Source organism: Rattus rattus, chromosome 13, assembly GCF_011064425.1.
Source record: "Rattus rattus isolate New Zealand chromosome 13, Rrattus_CSIRO_v1, whole genome shotgun sequence".
NCBI lineage: Eukaryota > Metazoa > Chordata > Mammalia > Rodentia > Muridae > Rattus > Rattus rattus.
Genome location: NC_046166.1, coordinates 8,221,032 through 8,239,952, shown reverse-complemented (window position 1 = coordinate 8,239,952; position 18,921 = coordinate 8,221,032). Strand labels below are relative to the sequence as shown.

Here is an 18,921-nt window from a genome sequence, read left to right as displayed (position 1 = left end):
CCGGCACTGGAGCAGAACTTAGCAGACTGAACCCTGACCCTGGGAGTGACTGTGTAGGCCTAGCCTGGAAATCCCACTCCCAGCATCTCCGCTGTCTTTCCTGCTGGCTGACTTTCAGAAACTTCAGCAAAACCCAGAGCACCTACAGAGAAAACTCTAGGCTTCCCAAAGGTGCTAACAGGTGATAAAAACAACAAATAAGCCGGGCGGGCCTGATCGGGCCTGAGCGGCTGAAGCCTGGATTTGACTGTATCAGCACTTCTCTCACCCCTAAACACAAACACTGTGCACTCTCACTTACAAATAAACAAGTAAACCAATTCATATATTTTGCTTAATTTTTAAACTGCTTAATCTTTAATCCTTACAAGTTATATTCTTTGAGTAATGTAATGTAGAAAGACACAAAGTCATCTAAGTACGCCTCTCTCTTTGGGAAGCCCAAACCCATGTCTCAGCTACAGATCCCTTGCCAAACATCTGTCCACCGTGCTGCATGTGAAGTGTGTATCCCTCATCGTTACACTGCTAACTCTGCTTCACTGACTCGGCCTCGAGTGTTCTTCTGTGGTGTGATCAGGGTCTGGCTTAACTGAGCAAGGTCTCTGAGGGGAGCGGTGCTGAGGTGCATGTCCCTGACACTGTCATGAAATGTTCTCTTTTCCATGACATAGCAGAGGACCTGAGGCAAATTTAACATGGACCACAAGGAGCAGAGCAATGTATCTGACTAGCGAGTAGACCAGGCCCTGTACCAGAATGAACTCCCTCCAGAGCCGCCTCCACACCTCATCTGCATTCACGGCTCCCTTCACACCAAGGTTCCGCATCTGTTCACGTCCACTAACAAGCCGCTACCAATGCTTCCTGGAAATCCTCTAAGCCAGTCCTAGGACGCAGACAGGCAGGCCTTGTGGAAGCAAAGAGCCAGCTACAGAGCTGCCCTCCCATCACAACTGGGAAATGAGCACACACCAGCCAGGGAAAGCGTCCAGCCCCAACTAGACAACAGATCTGTGTCTTGCCAGGACACAGAGAGTCTATTTAGCTTCGAGATCTCTGGAGCATGAGCATCGTTAAGAAAGCCAATCCTACAGATATCTGTGTGCCTCCAGCAGAACAAGGCTCACAAGCAGCGGCTTCTAAGCACAGCGCCTGCTGAAGCACATTCAGAGCGGACTACAGCAGCTCCCGGGTCCCAGCTGAGGATCCCAGTACATGAAGGAATAAGGAGAGCACAGAAAGGGACGGCGCCACAGTTCACACCCGAGGCTAAGCTGAGAGCTTGGGCCTCATCACAAGACGGAGGTTGCGACTATGCCTCTCCAGCTCTAGAGAAGGTATGCCAAACCTTAGCCAATTGAAAACACAGTTTCTACATCAGAAACTACGGGTTCATTCTGAGGATTCTAGTCATTCTGTGACCAGCAACCCTCAAGTTCTTGTTCAGTTCACGAACTACTACCACATCTCCATCTGTTTATAAAGATCAGCAGTGCATAACAGAATTCCATGAATGACAAATTTCAAACATTAATATGCTTCTCAATTCTTAGCATTTTATTTTCTTTTAACACCCCCATTCGAAAGAGCACCAAAGGAGATGTAATATAAACATTTCAATGTGTATATCTGCCGCTTAACAGCCTTAATAACTAGCTATAAAATTTTAAGAGCTATCGTATTTTGGTGGCAATTAAGAATTATTGATATTTCCGAAACTCATTTGAGATTTTACTGTAACTTTAGCAAAAAATGGATTATGATATGGCTTTGGAAATAATAAATTGTTTTACAATCTTAACATTATTAAAAAAAACTTATTGCCATGAAATTAAACTGTACCCATATTTAAAATTCAATCAAAATAAATTGCTATGTTTAAAATACATTTAATATTGACCCAGTTTAATGAGAAGACTATATATTGCTCCATTTATAATCAATATGCTATGATTAACATTTTTATTAATTTTCTCCAGTAAAGACTGATACTATTCCCTGTTTAAGAGTATTGAGCAGTATTCCTCAAACACTGCAGCTATGGGAGTGCACACTATCATATGCTGCAGTAGTAAGTGACCAGCATAGGCCCTCGCTACCCATGCACTACCACGAGGAGCTACTACAATGGCAGTGTCACTGGGCATCGACTTACCTTTAAGACACTCTGAAAAGGTTATACGATGACCTTGGAGCTTGGCCTAGGGTCACAGCAGCTCTGAACTAAAGAAGATCAATAGGCCACCTTTCCTAGGAAGGCACATGGTCTCTTCTAGAAAGCTATCAGTTAGCTTTCCCCCATGGAGGAATAAAAGCACTGCTGAGGACTAGCCAAAGCCATCCCAGTAGTAAATATTTCACTAGTGCCATGGTTTCTTTTCTCCTGACCTCTGAGGAGCTCAGATAGGTCCCTGCACCTGTGGTGTGTGGAGTGCTCTCCTGGCTCACAGAAACCACCCAGCACTGATGACCGTAATTCCACAGACACTCCTCTCCCCCTCAGCTCACACCAAGTCCTGAGAGTAAAAGCAAACCCAGCCTCAGCAATGGCAGACGGTGGTGAGGGGACATGTGTTGTACCTAGGTATTACAGTAATTCTGAAGACAACTGTTTTCTCCAAGCCACCGGAGGAGGTATTTGAAACAGAACATCTTCTGTCATATGCCAAAACACACGCTTCGGCTTTTTTCTAAAGGAAACTTCTTTAAAGTGAATATCCTACCTCATAGGGGAAAGACCCAAGGTAGAGTGCCACAGTTTCCTTCCCGACACTCCTGCAGGACAACAGCTCCGAGTAAGGAGCGTGCAGCTATTGTTAGTCCTCTCAGCTCTTGCCCAGCCTTCCCCTCAGCTCCTCATTCCAGACTTGCCTCTCAATTAGAAGAAAAACTGAAACCTTTGGGGCCAGCTCCACCAAGGACTCCACGTCCAGATTCCTGTGGGCTGCACAGCTGGGTTCTCCTACAACAGGGATGTAAAATGCTAAGCTCTTCAGGGTGGCCTCCACACTCCCTGTAGGCAGCAGAGGCCCCGCACACTAACCTTAATCGCTGTTTATAATAATCCTCATCTCCATCGTCTGGGCGCCTGGAGACCTTGCGGCCTCCTCCTCTTCCTTCCACAGCTTCATCTTCCTCCTCAGAACTTGGAAAGAAGTCATCGTCGATCTCCTGCACTGGGACTTTCTTCTGGTATTTTTGCCCTTTCCGAAGAGGCTTCAGTTCATAGCTAATGTCATCGGAAGACAGGCTGGCTACCCCTTCCTCCTCTTGCTCTTCCTCTTCCTCCCCATCAGTGGGAGAGGACCCAGACTCCTCACCCTCAGTGTCTCCCTCTGCCCCTGGCCTCTCCTCAGGCTCCAGAGGTCTCTTCCCCCTTTGCAATCCCACTTTGCCCTGGAACTGCAGCGCCCTCCTCTGGAGCTTCCTGATGTGCTTCTTCAGGCGCTTGTCTGTCTGAGAGAGTGCTTGGCTTCTCTGGTTTGGCTTAGTTTCATTTGGTCCTCGGCTTGACTCAGATACAACCACAGCTTTTTTAGCTGTTCTTTTATTAGCAGCTTGTTTTTTCCTTTCAAAAGAAAGTTGTGCTTGGTCTGCCAAATATTTTTCAAAGCCTGATGCTTCATTGAGCATTATTTTTCTAGGCTTTTTCTCCTGTTTCTGAGGGGCTGGGGTACCGAACGGTGTCATCTGGCCAGTGCGGATAAGCTCTTCCCAGGCGCTCTCCTGGGCAGGCATGAGCATACTGCCGAGACATGATGGGCCTGGCTCTGAAAGGGAAACAACAATGAAGACCGGAGTAAAACTCTTAAAGAGCACACAGGAAAACAATCACTCACTCACAGAAAGTAAGAATTTCCAGGAACTCACAAAACAAAATCAGTGGACTGAAGCAGAATAAAGTTTACAACCCATGTGTAATATATTCTTAGTAACTTCTTTTCCCCAAAATATGACACTGTATAACTGTGGTACACAAACACTATGCAGCCACTTTTTAAAGGATGAAATTTTACACCTGTGGCAACACAGAACTGAAGATTATGTGAGGTGAGACAAGCCAGGCGCAGAAAGACAAGCACTGTGTGCTCTCCTTCACATGCAGAGCCCAGAAGAGGGGGTCTTCACAATGCTGAGTAGACTGGGGACTATGGAGAGCTGAGAAGAACATCAGGGACGAAAGAGAGGGCTGATTCATGGTGCCAAGTCCCAGTTAATAGAAGGGGAAGTCTGTGCTGCCATTCCACAGGAGAAGGAGTGCACAGTGTAGTAACAGATTGTGTTGTTTCGATAGCTGGAATAAGGTTTTAGATGTTTTTCACCATTAAAAAAAGTGATAAATGTTTGAGAAGACAGATATGTTTAGCCTAATTTACACACTACACAATATATATGCGTTGAAATATCACAACACCCCATAAGTACACTAAATGTTTACCTCCTATACATACATGAGTTCTTTTGTCTAACTTTGAATGTGAATAAAAATTATAGTCATACTTTCTGTACAAAGGCAGGCGTACCTACACATTATTGGTTATAGACAAACGTATCTGTGCTTGCTCCTAAGTTAAGAAGTAAGGCATGACAAGGGACCCCCACATTCTATGTCGTTGCTTTGCCCAGCTCCATTCCGATGGACCGTGGCTCATCTAAGGAATCAGCACGCCTATCTAAAAGACAGAAAGTCTGAACTTCCTGCATGGTCACAACCAGTCCTGAGGATCTGACGATTTAACTTTTTGACATGGCCACAAGACACTGTCATCTAGTTGGGCTGCATTCACAGCTATCTGGGGGTACATGTGGCCCACAGGACATGCCTGGTTCACTTCAGAATGGGAAAACTAATTCCACAGCAGCAATGCAATGCCGTGAGTGCTCAAGAGCTAGGTGCAACCAATGTCGGCACACTGAGCACCAAAGAGAGCATGTTCCTCTCAATGCAGACAGGTCCATCGGAGAGCTGGGAAGAGAGCTGGCTCTGACACCACAAGGCCCTACCTAAGTTTAAATCCTCAGTTCCTGGAAAGCCAGGCATGATTACAGTGCTGTAACCCCAACACTAGGGCAGAGGCAAGTGGATCCTGCAGGCTCAGCCAAAACAGTAAGCCCAAGGTTCAGTGAGAAACCCTGTCTCAAGAAATGAGGTACAGAATGGCAGAGGAAAACTCCCCATATCCTCTGCTGGTCTCCACATGCACACATGCAATGCATGTATACATACACACACACACACACACACACACACACACACCCCACTGGATGATACCATACTAGACATGTGATGTGGATAACTTGAAAAGATTAACTAAATATGAAGATATGTCAAGTACAGTCATCCAGAAACATGCGTCCCCCCAACTGAAGCTGACCTCCAGCAAAATACTTCATCATGGAATCAGAAACAGAAGACCTACCAGGCCAATGTCATCACAGCCAGTGTGCCACTAATGTTGAAATAAAATATACATCAGAGTATATAAATCATAAGTCCAATGACTATTCGAAAAAAGCCCCAAGCATCTATAGTTCTACATCAGCATCCAGACCAAGTAATAGAAACCAAGACCTAGTGTTCCTTCCTCTCTGCCACCTTCTCAGTCTCCAGCCTCCCCTGAGACACTGACAGGCCTGACTAGGGATGACTCATGCCTGGCTGTGTGTTCCGTATGCCTGCTATACCTAGCACTCAGCATGAAATCCACGCTAACTTAATGTTAAATTGAACTGATATTTATTAACTGTTACTAATAATCTGTGATTATACAATTTTCTCTTTCCACTATTAACGTAGTTTGGCTGGTTTCTAGGTTAGGCTACTAGGCTTCAGAACAAGGCTACCAGGAATACTCTGGTATACTTCCTTTGGTAATAACATCTAATTCTTTAGTATGCTCTGGTTTAGCAAACACTGCTGCAAAGATTTGCAAAGTGGCATGAACTTATGTCTCAGTAGTGTTTAAGAGTTCAAATTGGCCGCATTCTTGCCATTCCATGACCTCAATGAACCCAGTGAAAACAGAGGCCTTTCAAATCCGTGTCTTTTGGACAACTGCTTTTGTGTATAAAATCTTGATCTTAATCCGTCTTAACCTTTCTTCTAGTTGTTTTCTTTTGTTTTGTTTTACTGCATCATAAATTCAAGTCAGTTGCATGTTCTACAAATATCTTCTCCCACCTTCTCTGCAGCGTCCCTTCTCCCAGTCTGAACACTCTCTTGACAGGCAGAAGCTCCCGGCTGTTCCTAGAGTTCATTTAGCTGTTAAACGGTTCTCTTCCCATGCACACTTTACACCTCTGGTCTTGCTTCAGTCCTTGCCTCCCCACCCCAGGATCATGACAGTGTCTCCCTGTGTCACGTTCCCAAAGCCTTTTATCATTAACATTCAGATCTATAAACAGCCTGGGTTTACATGTGGATGGATACATGTAATGGTGGAGATTCCTTAGTCCGTGTAAATTAGGCTTTTGGTCAAGAGTGCGCACCAGAGCACGGCTTTCGACTGCCGTCATAATCAGGTGATTACACACAGGTGGGCCTGTGTCCGGAGCCTTCGATCCCATCCATCAGCCTGTGTACACAACACTGACTTAGTCACTACCCTTTCATACTAGACCTTGGCATCTTGTTTTCTCTTCTTAGGCAAGGAGTCTGTGGGCTACACTGGCCTCCAATTCCCAGCAACCCTGCTGATTCTGCCACCCAAGAGGTGGACAGCGGATTTTAGCACTAGCTTGTTATTAACCCCTACTTCAGCCTGTATGTCTTAGACATGCCGTCTGTCAGTTTTTAAAAAGACTCACATTTATATTGGGGTAGCGTTGAAACTACAACTGGCTAGACATGTCATCTTTATAATACGGACTCACCTGACATCAACCACAGTGCACCACCACAGTTACTTAGGCCTTTCTTTGTCAATACCATTTTGCAGTTCTTAGATGTACAAAACAGTGCAGAACTACTTTTTCCCTAAGATTTATTTCTAGGTATTTGGATTACAACTGGTACCTGTATTAAGTTTTATCTTTCTTTTTCCTAACATACGAAAGCAACTAATTTTTATGTACTATGTATTTAACACTATTATTAAGTCTTGTGGTAATTCCACAGCAATTCTTTTGGGTTTCTATAGAAACTGTCATATAGCTGTGAGTAAGGACGGATTCCTTCTTTCCCACCTTTACTCACTGGGCTTCTTTCCCTCTATTCAAACAGGACCGTGGGTGGCTGCACAGAGAAGGGAAGCAAGTGTGCTGCTGCCCTGCACACACACTGGCTAAGGCAGACCTCCAACCTGTCCTTAGCCCACCCATGCAGGAAGTGGCTGCTGCCAAGCTGCATAACCACCCTGGGGAAAGCAGTGAAGCCATGTCCCCAGGGAAGCACGTGGGTAGCACATCCCAACACTTGCTACATGGCTTCAGATGGGCTGAGAGGTCCACACCCAGCAGTACAGAGCCAGGCCCCCAAAACCTGGCTACCCTGGCATTCAGCTCTATGGCCTATGCAGACAGGGAGGGCAGAGGACAACGAGAGGGCCCAGTCTCCAGGAATGGCTAGTGGTCAGACAGGAAAGCATCCTGGGAACCAAGAGTTCAGAAAAAGGGGCTATGGACTTATAAGATGTCAGATCCTAGGTGGCTACAAAACCCATGGGAAATGGATGAGAGTCAGGAAGAGGAACCAACAGGAGCACTGGACAGGTCCCAAGCAGTATCCGCATTTAAGATACGGCCAGACGAGCCTCCAAATAACTAACCAGAACCAACCAGAGGGCAGAAAAGAAGCCAGGAGATGGGAGACTGACATGCTCTCAAGGCATCATCAAACTGAACTCGGCAGAGGTGAAGAGGCATCAGGATTCGCAGTTGCCTGTGAACTCGGCAGCAACTGAACTAAAGAACATCAGGCTTCAGACAGACAAGGAAGATCTTGGTTACCTGAGATCTTAATGAGAAATCTAGTGCCCACGTGGCAGAAACCATGGTAGTACTGACGGACCATATGAGACTGAACTTTATAAGCAAATGTAAAGCCAAGAGTGAGGACAAACACCTGATGCAGGAGGACCGTAACTAGGGACACAGTAAGATCTTACTTTAAGTGACTGGGGGTGGGGGAGCAGTTTTTTTTTTCTCCACTGTTACATTCTTCATACAAATCCTCTTGTCTATGTGAAAAAAAGTTCCAGGAGCTAGCAAAGAATGTTTGCTTGAGCAACCAAACTCTAAATTTAATCTTTAATCTATGTTTTAAGCAGAAACTGGCCAAGCAACAACCAACAATGTGTAAAATATTTACACAGGAAAAAAATATTTAGTTTTGGAGTTTATTCATTTTCCCCACATTTTTCCAAAGTACAGCTGTCCTGAAAGAATTTTAAATGGCCAGGATCTAACCCGAGTGCCTTCCTTTCCTTAGCAGAAAGAATGCCTGGAAAGCCTGCTATGCTGACTGACTGAGGATGCTGGGCAGTGAGAGCAATCCTGCAGATGCTGACTGACCGAGGATGCTGGACAGTGAGAGCAATCCTGCAGATGCTGACTGACCAAGGATGCTGGACAGTGAGAGCAATCCCGCAGATGCTGACTGACTGAGGATGCTGGACAGTGAGAGCAATCCTGCAGATGCTGACTGACTGAGGATGATGGACAGTGAGAGCAATCCCGCAGATGCTGACTGACTGAGGATGCTGGACAGTGAGAGCAATCCCGCAGATGCTGACTGACTGAGGATGCTGGACAGTGAGAGCAATCCTGCAGATGCTGACTGACTGAGGATGCTGGACAGTGAGAGCAATCCTGCAGATGCTGACTGACTGAGGATGATGGACAGTGAGAGCAATCCTGCAGATGCTGACTGACTGAGGATACTGGACAGTGAGAACAATCCTGCAGATGCTGACTGAGGATGCTAATATTACAAAATGAATACAATCAAGATATAGTTCTCTTTATCAAGTTAAATGTGTATGAATGTGCAGATTTCTGATTTGTTAAGCCCAACACAAGCATGTGCCAGTAACCACCAAAAAGAACTAAGTTAACATTTTATTTTACATTTAACATTTTCTCTAAAAGGCATGTGTGCCTTAAGAGTTCTGATTCCACAGGAAAATAATTTCCCCAGACCCATCTGACACAAAGGCAAAGCAGCATGTTAGTCTCAAAACTCAAAAGTCTCACGAGACACCGCTCCTGAATACAGGCACCAGGCATCAATTAAGAGCCAAGCTGCCCTGCATCCTCACCTGCATCTTCCTCCTCTAGGCTGCCATGATCCAGTTCCACATGGACCCCCGCTCCTCCGAGAATGGCCTGGAGACGTTTCTGTTTTGCAGTTATCTTCTTTAGCTGTTGTTCCTTCAGTTGTAAACCCCAAACACAAGATATACAATACAGTGATTTACTGTTAAAACGAGAAGACTGCACTGTACGATTTTAAACTTTAATCAAGAGTAAACTAAAGATGAAGCAGACGCCCACGTGCTAACTAACATCACTAGGGAGCACCAGCTAAACAGTCCCTGCTTTCAGGCAGCCCCGACCCATGCGACTGAGCACCAAGGTCACATGCACTGCCTGGGAGATGGAAATGTTCTCGGGGTTCCCTGTAAACACTCTGCATACATCATTAAACTCTGTTTCTGACCTAGGCAGTCAACCAGCTACAGCAGTCAGCAGCCCAGAGTGACAGGAAATAAAAGTACAAACGCTCACACAGTTACAAAGCCAGGCCTAATGGAGACTTGGCCATGAACGGAAGGCAGTCTTTGTAGTACTCTACCCCATTGAAACTTTGAAAGGCATTTGGCTAAGCCTTTCTTCCCGTGTAACTCAGGCTCCTTTTTGTCTCCCTTGACATTATCAGAACTCAGATATGTGGCCTTCCTAAAGTCTCAATCAACAGACCTTAAATGCTCCCACTGTCTTCATGGAGGAAAGAGTTCTTGCCTCGTACACACAGGCCCTGGGTTTGATCTCTAGCATCAGGATGAGGGACAAGGGGAAACAACAACAGTATGCTACCATGACTGCAACTGGTTGTTTTCTCAGTCTTCCTGCATCCTGCCTAGAGCACTTTCCCTCTGAAAATCCTAAACACAGAATATAAATAGGTCGGACCATAATCCAGTCACCTAAGGTTTGATTCTCTCCACCACAAGAAGCCGAATGTCCTTCCTGACTGACGAAGGCCCCATCTGCGCTGAACTACTGCCAGCACGGACATCTGGGCTGCTGCTGTAGAGACGAAGAGCCAAGTGAGGTAACAGGCTGCTATGTGGACAGGATAGAGAAGGCTGCAGGACAGAGTCTACACACAGCCCTCAAGACTCCACGGCCGACTGAATCAGCCACAAACACCAAGACCCCTGCCGTCTGGGAGCCAAGACCATCAACACTAATCACTCGCAGCTACCACCATCAATTTCCACAAGGTGGTGTATGAAGTGTCTCAGCCCTCACAAAGCTGCATATAAATCCTATTCTTAAAGGTCTCAGAAAAGCAATCTCAGAGGCAACAGTTCCTTCCTAGCCCTGAGTTCTCTACCTCTATGGGCGGCCCCGTACAGCTGTGTGGACTATACCCAAAACAGAGATGCAGCATGTGAGTGGTGATGGCTCTGTCTGCAGGAAACAAAGAGAAGTCACCCAGGTAAGCAAGACCTAAGCAGGATAGCTAAGTTCAGACAAAACAGACGGTGTGAGAGGTCAGAGCCCAAGCGGAATTAATGGTGGAATTCATAGTGACAGGGAAGGCCATGAAAGAGCACAGAAGTGAGGAACATGCAAAGCAAAACCACAAGAACTACTCTCCAGTATGTATGTGTGGACGTGTGCATCCACACATATACACAGATGGGATGTGTGTCTGTACATATGGGTTATTAAAAATACTGTACAGCAGAGGGACAGATCACACATACAAAAGGCACCACACATTTTTCTACTGTGGGATTAGAGAGGTGGCTTAGAGGTTAAGAGCAATTACTACTCTTAACAGATGTCCTAGGTTCAGTTCCCAGCACCCACATGGTGGCTCACAACTATCTGTATCAATTACAAGGGATCCAGTGCCCTCTTCTGGCCTCTGTACACACCAGGCACACATATGGTACACAGTCATACACTTAAAATAATAAAAGTCTATCTTTTTTAAAAATACGTTTCTATTATAATGTTGTCACCCGTAATGTGTGTGTGCTCTCAGGAATCCGTCCTAAGTACCTAAATGGTACTGAAAAGTACTGCGGCGCTCAGTGCTTACTCAGCCTCACCTTGTTATACTTCTGTCGTTTCACAGAATCTAGTTTCCTGTTGATGTCTCTGTTGCTGGCAGCTTGAGGGCTAAGTTGCTCTATAATTTTATTGATTTGCCTCAGGGATGTTGTACATGACCTGAAAAATAAGAGCAATTGTCTGCTTTTCTCCATGCTAACATTTTCTTACCAGAAAGTTGAGAAAATACTAAAAACACATCTATTTACTTCTTATGAGCTAAAACATAAACAAAATGAAAGCAGAATGCACTCTGATGGCCACAAATAGATCCCAGTCAGTAACAGTGCCCCTCTCCTCTCCGGTGGTTTAAACTGGTCCGTGCCTGTTTGCAAACTGACTCATTTCTCCCACAAGCACTTTTTTGGTGTCTATTTATTCACGCCAGTGGGGTAAGGACAGAACTCAACCCTTAGGGTAAGGACAGGACTCAGTCCGTGGGGTATGACAGGACTCAGTCTGTGGGGTAAGGGCAGGACTCAGTCCAAGTTTCCTTTTACATATGAAGAAATTGACACACATCATGGACGCCTCCCAGCGTTTGAAAAAGTCCTAAAACTGTGCAATTATTCTCTTAAGTGAACCCTTATCTATGCAAATATTCTCCTTTCACAGATCTGGAAATTCCTTTACTATAACAGTAGACTTCGTGGTGTAAAGAGAAAAGAAGAATTAAAAATCAGTTGCTCCTAAAATACAAAATTGCTGCTTCTAACTTTTAGAAGAGAAAAATCACTCTCATAATTTGCTGTTTAAATTCTTTGCAGATTTCAGGGCGACAGCGCAAGTCACTGGCTACTTAAGGCAGTGTTCTCCTCTAACACCTCTATAGAAAGTGGACACGGTTCTGAGAGCAATCATAGAAGGGGGGCCACTGCACAGAACAAGAAAGGTTTCAAACTCTCAAGCAAAAGATGTGCTACTCAAGGGACGAAAGCGGATAATAATAACAATAATCATAATTTCAATTCAAACAAAAGAACCTATCAAGAAAGCTGTTAACAGAAATGTTCTTTGAGCATCCACAGACCTAGCAACAGCCCTCACCACTGGGCAGTGCCTCCAGCTGTGTTCACTCAGCCATCTCCTTCTCCAGCCACACAGCAGGGTTCCTCAGTGACCCTACCACGACATCACCCAGGAGGATGAATGGGCTCCATGAGTCCTGCCTCCCTGCCCTTGGCCTCTCCCTGAGGCTGGCCTACACCTTCCCCACCAGAATACTTCACTCAGCAGAGCCCACGCCCCTTTCCTCTACAGCACAAATGAAGTCTTCACAAGACTGAATCTTTCTTTAGAGCCAAATATAGGACAGAAAAAAAAGGGCAGGGAGTTTATTCTCAATATTCTGTATAAATTAAAATCTGAAAATTTGCCAAAAGAATAAGCATTGTTTGGGAACAGCAGACTAGAAACTACAGTAGAGAGAGAAAGGCAACCATAGGCCCCAAGCCTTCCCCATGTCTCAAGCAGGAAATTCCCAGAATTCACTCCAAAGAGCATTTGCACGTGCAGCCATGAAGGCCTTGCTTTTCAAGACGCTAGGCAAGGTTCAGGGGCTGATTTAAGCCTAACTACAGGCAATGTTGCTCCTTAAGGGAGAGACAGGCACTCAGAAGGCAAATGGAGGATTGTCTTAACCGACTACTTCCCAGAAGAGAGTTCTATACATCTCAGCTTTCTATTACCCGAATTTCCCTGTCATATTTCAATACAACCTCTGAAAAGAAACAGGCTCATACTCACATGAGGTCGTCCAGGACTGACTGATACTCTTTCTCCGCATCAGCACGTTGGGCCACACGGCTGGCCTCATGCATTGCACTGTCCACCTGCTGAAGCACGCCTTGCTCCAGGACGGCCTGGTCGTAGACGTCCACACCCAGGCCCTGCAGCTCCAGGGCCTGAGCACTGGGCTCCACCGCAGGAATCTGATGCCGGTCGATGTGCAGCAGGGTGGGCCCCCGCCTTGTGGCTGCCGGTACACAAGCTTCAGCAGATGTGGACGGCCCATAGTCACAGGAAGGAGAGGAGAGGCACTTCCCCGCTTCTGAGACCCCAGCACTCTCCTGCCCAGCTGGTATGTCTCTGTCAGCACTGACATGCTGGCCTGGTAAACAATCTTGGTCCTGAGGTTGAGTGGAGTTGGGGATTTCCTCATGGGGCATCCTCTACAAACTAAAAGGAAAAAAAAAAAAAACAAAAATCATTGATAAGCCTTTTGGTTGTTGATCAGTGTACAGTGTTTTAAATATGTTAAATGCATGAGTTTCTCAAAACATCAATAACCTTCCAATTAAATAAATTAAAGTTTCTAAGTACTAACTTCTTTAAAGAGAACAAATGGTGGGGCTGGAGAGATGGCTCAGTGGTTAAGAGCACCGACTGCTCTTCCAGAGGTCCTGAGTTCAATTCCCAGAACCACATGGTGGCTCACAACCATCTGTAATGGGATCTGATGCCCTCTTCTGGTGTGTCTGAAGACAGCAACGGTGTACTGTCATATATAAAATAAATAAAATCTTAAAAAAAGAGAGAGAGAGAACAAATGGTGATAAACAAGAAAAGCTAACAAAATAAATACAGTAACAGCAACAACGGCCACATGGCAGCCACCTGAAAAACCAGTGGCCCAATCCTAAGTGACAGCCACAAAATGTCCTAAAACAGATAAAATGACCCAGTAGCTGTCTGGCCAGTTAGCACCTTCACTGGGCTGTGGCACAGAAGCTTGGTGTCGGAGCAGCCTGGCCAACTGTGCAATGCACTCATCAGGAATGTGAGAACTATAGGAATCACACCAGGAACTTCTAAGCTCAACTGCATCTGGTAAATGGAGCATATCAGAAACTCAAAGATTAAGTGAAAAATCCTCAAACATACATTCATGTCAAATGCAGTCACCAAATCTCTACCCTCAAGACTCAGGGATCCATGTGGAAGAAGAGGGGAACAATTGTATGGGTCAATATCTGCTGAAAGGAAATGATGTTTACACAGGAGTCTGAAATAAAAGGGGCAGTCTGGGAGACTGAGTCACAAGTGGATTCAATCACAATGACTCTCAGAAAGGTGGCAGACAGGAAGCTCAAGTGGGGGTTGCTGAGTTCACGGCAAGTCACAATACTGATGCACCGCATAACGTGCAAAGCTGGGTCCAAGTCACAATACTGATGCACCGCATAACGTGCAAAGCTGGGGCCAAGTCACAATAATAATGCACCGCATAACGTGCAAAGCTGGGTCCAAGTCACAATAATAATGCACCGCATAACGTGCAAAGCTGGGTCCAAGTCACAATACTGATACACCGCATAACATGCAAAGCTGGGTCCAAGTCACAATACTGATACACCGCATAACGTGCAAAGCTGGGTCCAAGTCACAACAATACTGATACACCGCATAACATGCAAATCTGGGGCCAAGAGGGAAGGGAAGAGCTGGACAGACATAGATACAGTTCTAAAAACAAGAAGCCCCAGAGGCCCCAAAGCTCTGACAGGTACCAGAGATCGTCACTGAGGAGGGTGATGATAAAAAGAGAGTATTCCTCCCTTTGGGATCTTTCTGATTATCTTCAAAGGAAAAGTCACCCTCCAATAGAAGGGTGGAGTTCTGGTTCAGAGCCTGCCCGTAAGAGCTGGAATAAAAACATCCTCACATACGAAGAGTTTAAAGGAACTTCATCCTTCATGTATAAAGGGATTTATTTTTAAGTTAAAATGTGTCAATTTAACCAAAATTATTAATAGCACTTTAATCAAAAATAAATTTACAAATAAAATTTTAAGGAAACTGATTTTTAAAACAGGGTGAAGTAATAAAAGAAATGAATGACTAGATTAGAGAAGAAAAGCGGGAGTCCATCGGTTTGGACTCTGGCAGCTCACTGGGGATACCAGTAAAAGAAGTTTCTCATTGGACATGGCGGCACATGCTGTAATTCCAGCCCTGGAGAGGGTGAAGTCGCACAGCAAGTTCTAGGCCAGCCCGAGCCACACAGCTATACTGTTTGAAAACAAGCAACAAGAACAAGGGGGACAGGGGTGTGTGAATAGTTGAATGCAGCAGATCGACAGACACAGAAACTAAAAACCAGACTGTCTGAGGTCAGCAGGCAGCAAGGCAGGGGCCACAGGAAGGCAGCTTTAAGGACCTTGACTACACAAGGAAGAAAGGGTGCTAAATAACCCGAGGTTTTGCTGGAAAGTAAAGAGGAAAACAGAACAAAACAAAAAATACACACACACACACACACACACACACACACGCACAGCAGGAAAACAATATACTGTCCTTTGGAGATGACGTGAACAGAAAACTGTGCAGCAAGCAAGGAAGATCCAGGAGAGCAGTGACCAGAAGGTACAGCACATTTCCCTGCCTCTAGCTGGAGAGTGGTGCCCAGTGCCCAGAGATGCAAAAGTGAGCTGACAGAGAAGACAACTCCTTAGTCAGTCAAAGTTGGGATGGGCTGGGGGAGACGTGAGAAGGTTTCTGGCACTGAGACATGAATACTGCAGGTGTGTGCTTCCCAAAACGATGCACTGGCAACACCCCAAGGCTGCAGTCCCCTCCTCCTGTAACCAGCAGGCTGTGGGGAAATGCCATTCCTTGGGTTGGGCAGAGAAGTGCCAGAACAAAGGAGTAAGAATGGAAAGGTACCCAGAAGAGCAGCTAAAGTAACAGCTTGGAGTTCACAGTGGGATGGGGTTTTTTTATTTTATTTTTGATCTGAAAGGAACTGGAAGAGGGCAAAAAAGCCATTTAGCTTCTAGCTACAGCCAGAAGAGAGCTGGTGTGTGTGTATACATGTACTTGGGGGCTGGGGGAGAGACGATGTAAATTTAAAGGATTTGATCAAAGCATTAAAGTTTCAGAGGTGAAATAAATCACGCATTAACAAACTGTTACTGACTCAATCACATGAGGCATTAGGCACACTAGTTCCCCTGGGCAGAGCTTCGTCTCTTGGGAGGCCAGGCATTTTTAAAAAATGGCCTTAGTATAGATATGTACAAGGGCAACTGAGGTGATGGCCATAAAAAGAAATATATCTAACTCCACATAAGAGAGACCTAAGTGAAACTGTGAAGGTAGGTGTGAGGTGGCTGGCCTCTGTGACAAAGTGACATTCTAAAAAAATTAATGGGATTTAGCCAAGGTCAAAAGCAGAGTTAGTATCTCGAAATGAGATAATGAGAAAAGGCTGGAACACAGTGAGAACTTTTGTAAAATTAAAGAGCTGACTAGAGTACTGCTCACGGTGTAAATTTGTCAGAGTCGCTTCAGATACATCCAGAACTTACAAGGCTGGAAACAAGGTCCAGACTTGTATTTTTGGGCATTCTGAGGCCACGATCACGCTGGATTAGGAACTGGCGAGTTATCTGTATATAAGCATAGTTTTGAAGCAAGAAGGGTCAAGTCACAAAGGTCCGAAACAAAATGCGCTCTTAAGTTTTATTTCATTGAGATGGCTCTCAAAGAGTTTAAAGATGTGTGACAACGGCAGGACCCAATTAAGACTCGTCAAAGGCCAGTTTTGGATAACACTGAAAACAGCAATGCAGTGTTAATAGGAGGCAGTCAGGAGGAAAACGACAAGAGCTTGGAAGAGGAGGACAGCGGGGAAGATGACACTGAGAGGGGTACCGGGTTAAGGCATTCACATCTCAGTCCTTCCCATTCAACTTTGCATCAATACGGAAAGCGCCAGGCATGCACCACCCTGACTCTCCCTCTCAAGGACACCATTATCGTCATCCAGACCCAACAGAGCCCTGCAGGCCCTGCGCGACCGGCCCCATTCACAAACCCAGAAGCAGATGCCAGAGGCTGGTCCGCGCCGCGACAGCCCCCTGCCCGCCGCGCAGGTGAGAACGAGCGCCACGCGTCACTTCCGGCTCCAGGTGCGCCTGCCGGAAGATACCCGGCCCACGGGCGCTCGCTCCGATGGGCTCCTGGACAAAAGGCTAGAAGCCCAAGGCGCGGGGCCGCAGTCGCATGGAGATCCCGAGGCGCAGGTACTCTCGCCCGGACTCCTGTCCCGCTGCCGAACACTCACCCAGGACCACGCGGCCGCCCAGACGAAATCTTCGTCGCCACGGCCGCGACGGAGCGATGAGACAGACCTTAGCGCATGCGCTCTAGATCTGTGATAAGGACCGCCTCTGAGGGGGCGGGGGCAATGCCAACGGCGCCTGCGCCTTGCTGAGCCGTTTGTTTGTAAGCAAGGCTTAGCCACGTGCGCTGACCAAAGGGAGCAGCACACGGCCTTTGCACCAGGCTAGGTTGGACTTTGTGGTCATCCTATGGCCATTTGGGTAGCTTGTATCATTCTCCGCAAATGTTATCTAGGTTTATGAATTAAAGGATTTTGATAGGTTATTTCTTCGTCGCCGACGGTGAAATGAGCCAATTCAAACCAGATTAGATTAAATTAAAGGCAGCTTTATTTATTGGGAAGCTGTTTTCTGTCAAGTTCATTGGCCCCAAGGACTCAGGCCAGGGGAGTCGCCATAGTGGAGGGAGGGCGTGTGCGTAGAGAGAGAAGGAGAGACCAAAATGCCTGGATTAAATAAAAAAAAAAGAAAGAAAAAAAAAGAAAGAAAGAAAGAAAAGGAAGGAAGGAAGGAAGGAAGGAAGGAAGAAAGAAAGAAAGAAAGAAAGAAAGAAAGAAAGAAAGAAAGAAAGAAAGGAAGGAAGGAAGGAAGGAAGGAAGGAGAGAGAGAAAGAAAGAAAGAAAAGGGGGCCTGCCAATGAATGACTAGCTAAAGGTGCTTTTGCTTTGACGTCAACACCGCCTTAGTCATCTGGCACATCTTAAAACAGAAGACTAAAAAGTATTGCTCCCCACCACACCCCCAAGACACACACACACAGAGCACCTGAGTGCATGTACTACATGCAGTAGGTCTACAATAGATGACTTGATTACATTAAGTTGCTTAATACTTGTTAATTAATATGGAAGCCAAGTAGTAAGATTCTTTGCCCAACAAGAATTCTGAAGATAGCCTCACTCGGGTGAGAACTTACAAAGAGAGAGTCCGGCTTCCCAAGAAATAGCTGTATTAAACTGGGAACTTCTTAGCCCAGAGATGCCAAGAATGAAGGAGGTAGAGTTGTCAGGGTCCTTGGCACGAAGTCCTGTGTGAAAGTACAGTACTAAGGGAGGAATGTTTGGGGGCGGCAGTCAGGGGCTCCACACTGCCATCCCCGCAACCGGAGGAATTTCAAGACCAGCCAGTTTATGAAGCAGAGTCAAAAGAATTCACTAAAGACATTTTAATAAGGGCTTAAGCTGGAAGGTTAAGGAAAGGAAAGGCTCTGGGGAGAAAGTAAGACACACCTCAGGGTCTGAGTGGGCTTCTCCAAGAGCCACCATTGTCATAGCATCGCCACATCAACATTACGTCTCAAAAGATTTCTCCACCCACCCCACCCCTCCTGTTATCTTCCTCTTAGTAAATTAGATTCTATGGTAACTGGAGATGCCTTGGGTAGAAGTAAACTCAGACTTGAGCTGACCGGGTGGCCACCAAACCTTAGGACCTGAATTCTGTCCTCAGGACCCACACGGTAGGAAGGAGAAAACTAACTCCCACAACTTGACCTCTGCCCTCC

At 45.9% G+C, this 18,921-nt stretch overlaps 1 protein-coding gene across 1 annotated transcript in view; it reads right to left on the bottom strand.

Moving 5' to 3' along the window:
- The window catches only part of Ercc6 (ERCC excision repair 6, chromatin remodeling factor), a 72,004-nt gene extending 54,564 nt beyond the window's left edge, over positions 1-17,440 (bottom strand). The window contains exons 1-5 of the mRNA XM_032918450.1: positions 17,360-17,440; positions 13,036-13,467; positions 11,289-11,409; positions 9,261-9,372; positions 3,047-3,773 (exon numbers count right to left, since the gene is read on the bottom strand). Coding sequence (XP_032774341.1) covers positions 3,047-3,773; positions 9,261-9,372; positions 11,289-11,409; positions 13,036-13,457 — 1,382 coding nt within the window. The 5' untranslated portion in view covers positions 13,458-13,467; positions 17,360-17,440. The remainder of the gene's footprint in view (positions 1-3,046; positions 3,774-9,260; positions 9,373-11,288; positions 11,410-13,035; positions 13,468-17,359) is intronic.
- Between the last annotated feature and the right edge of the window lie 1,481 nt (positions 17,441-18,921).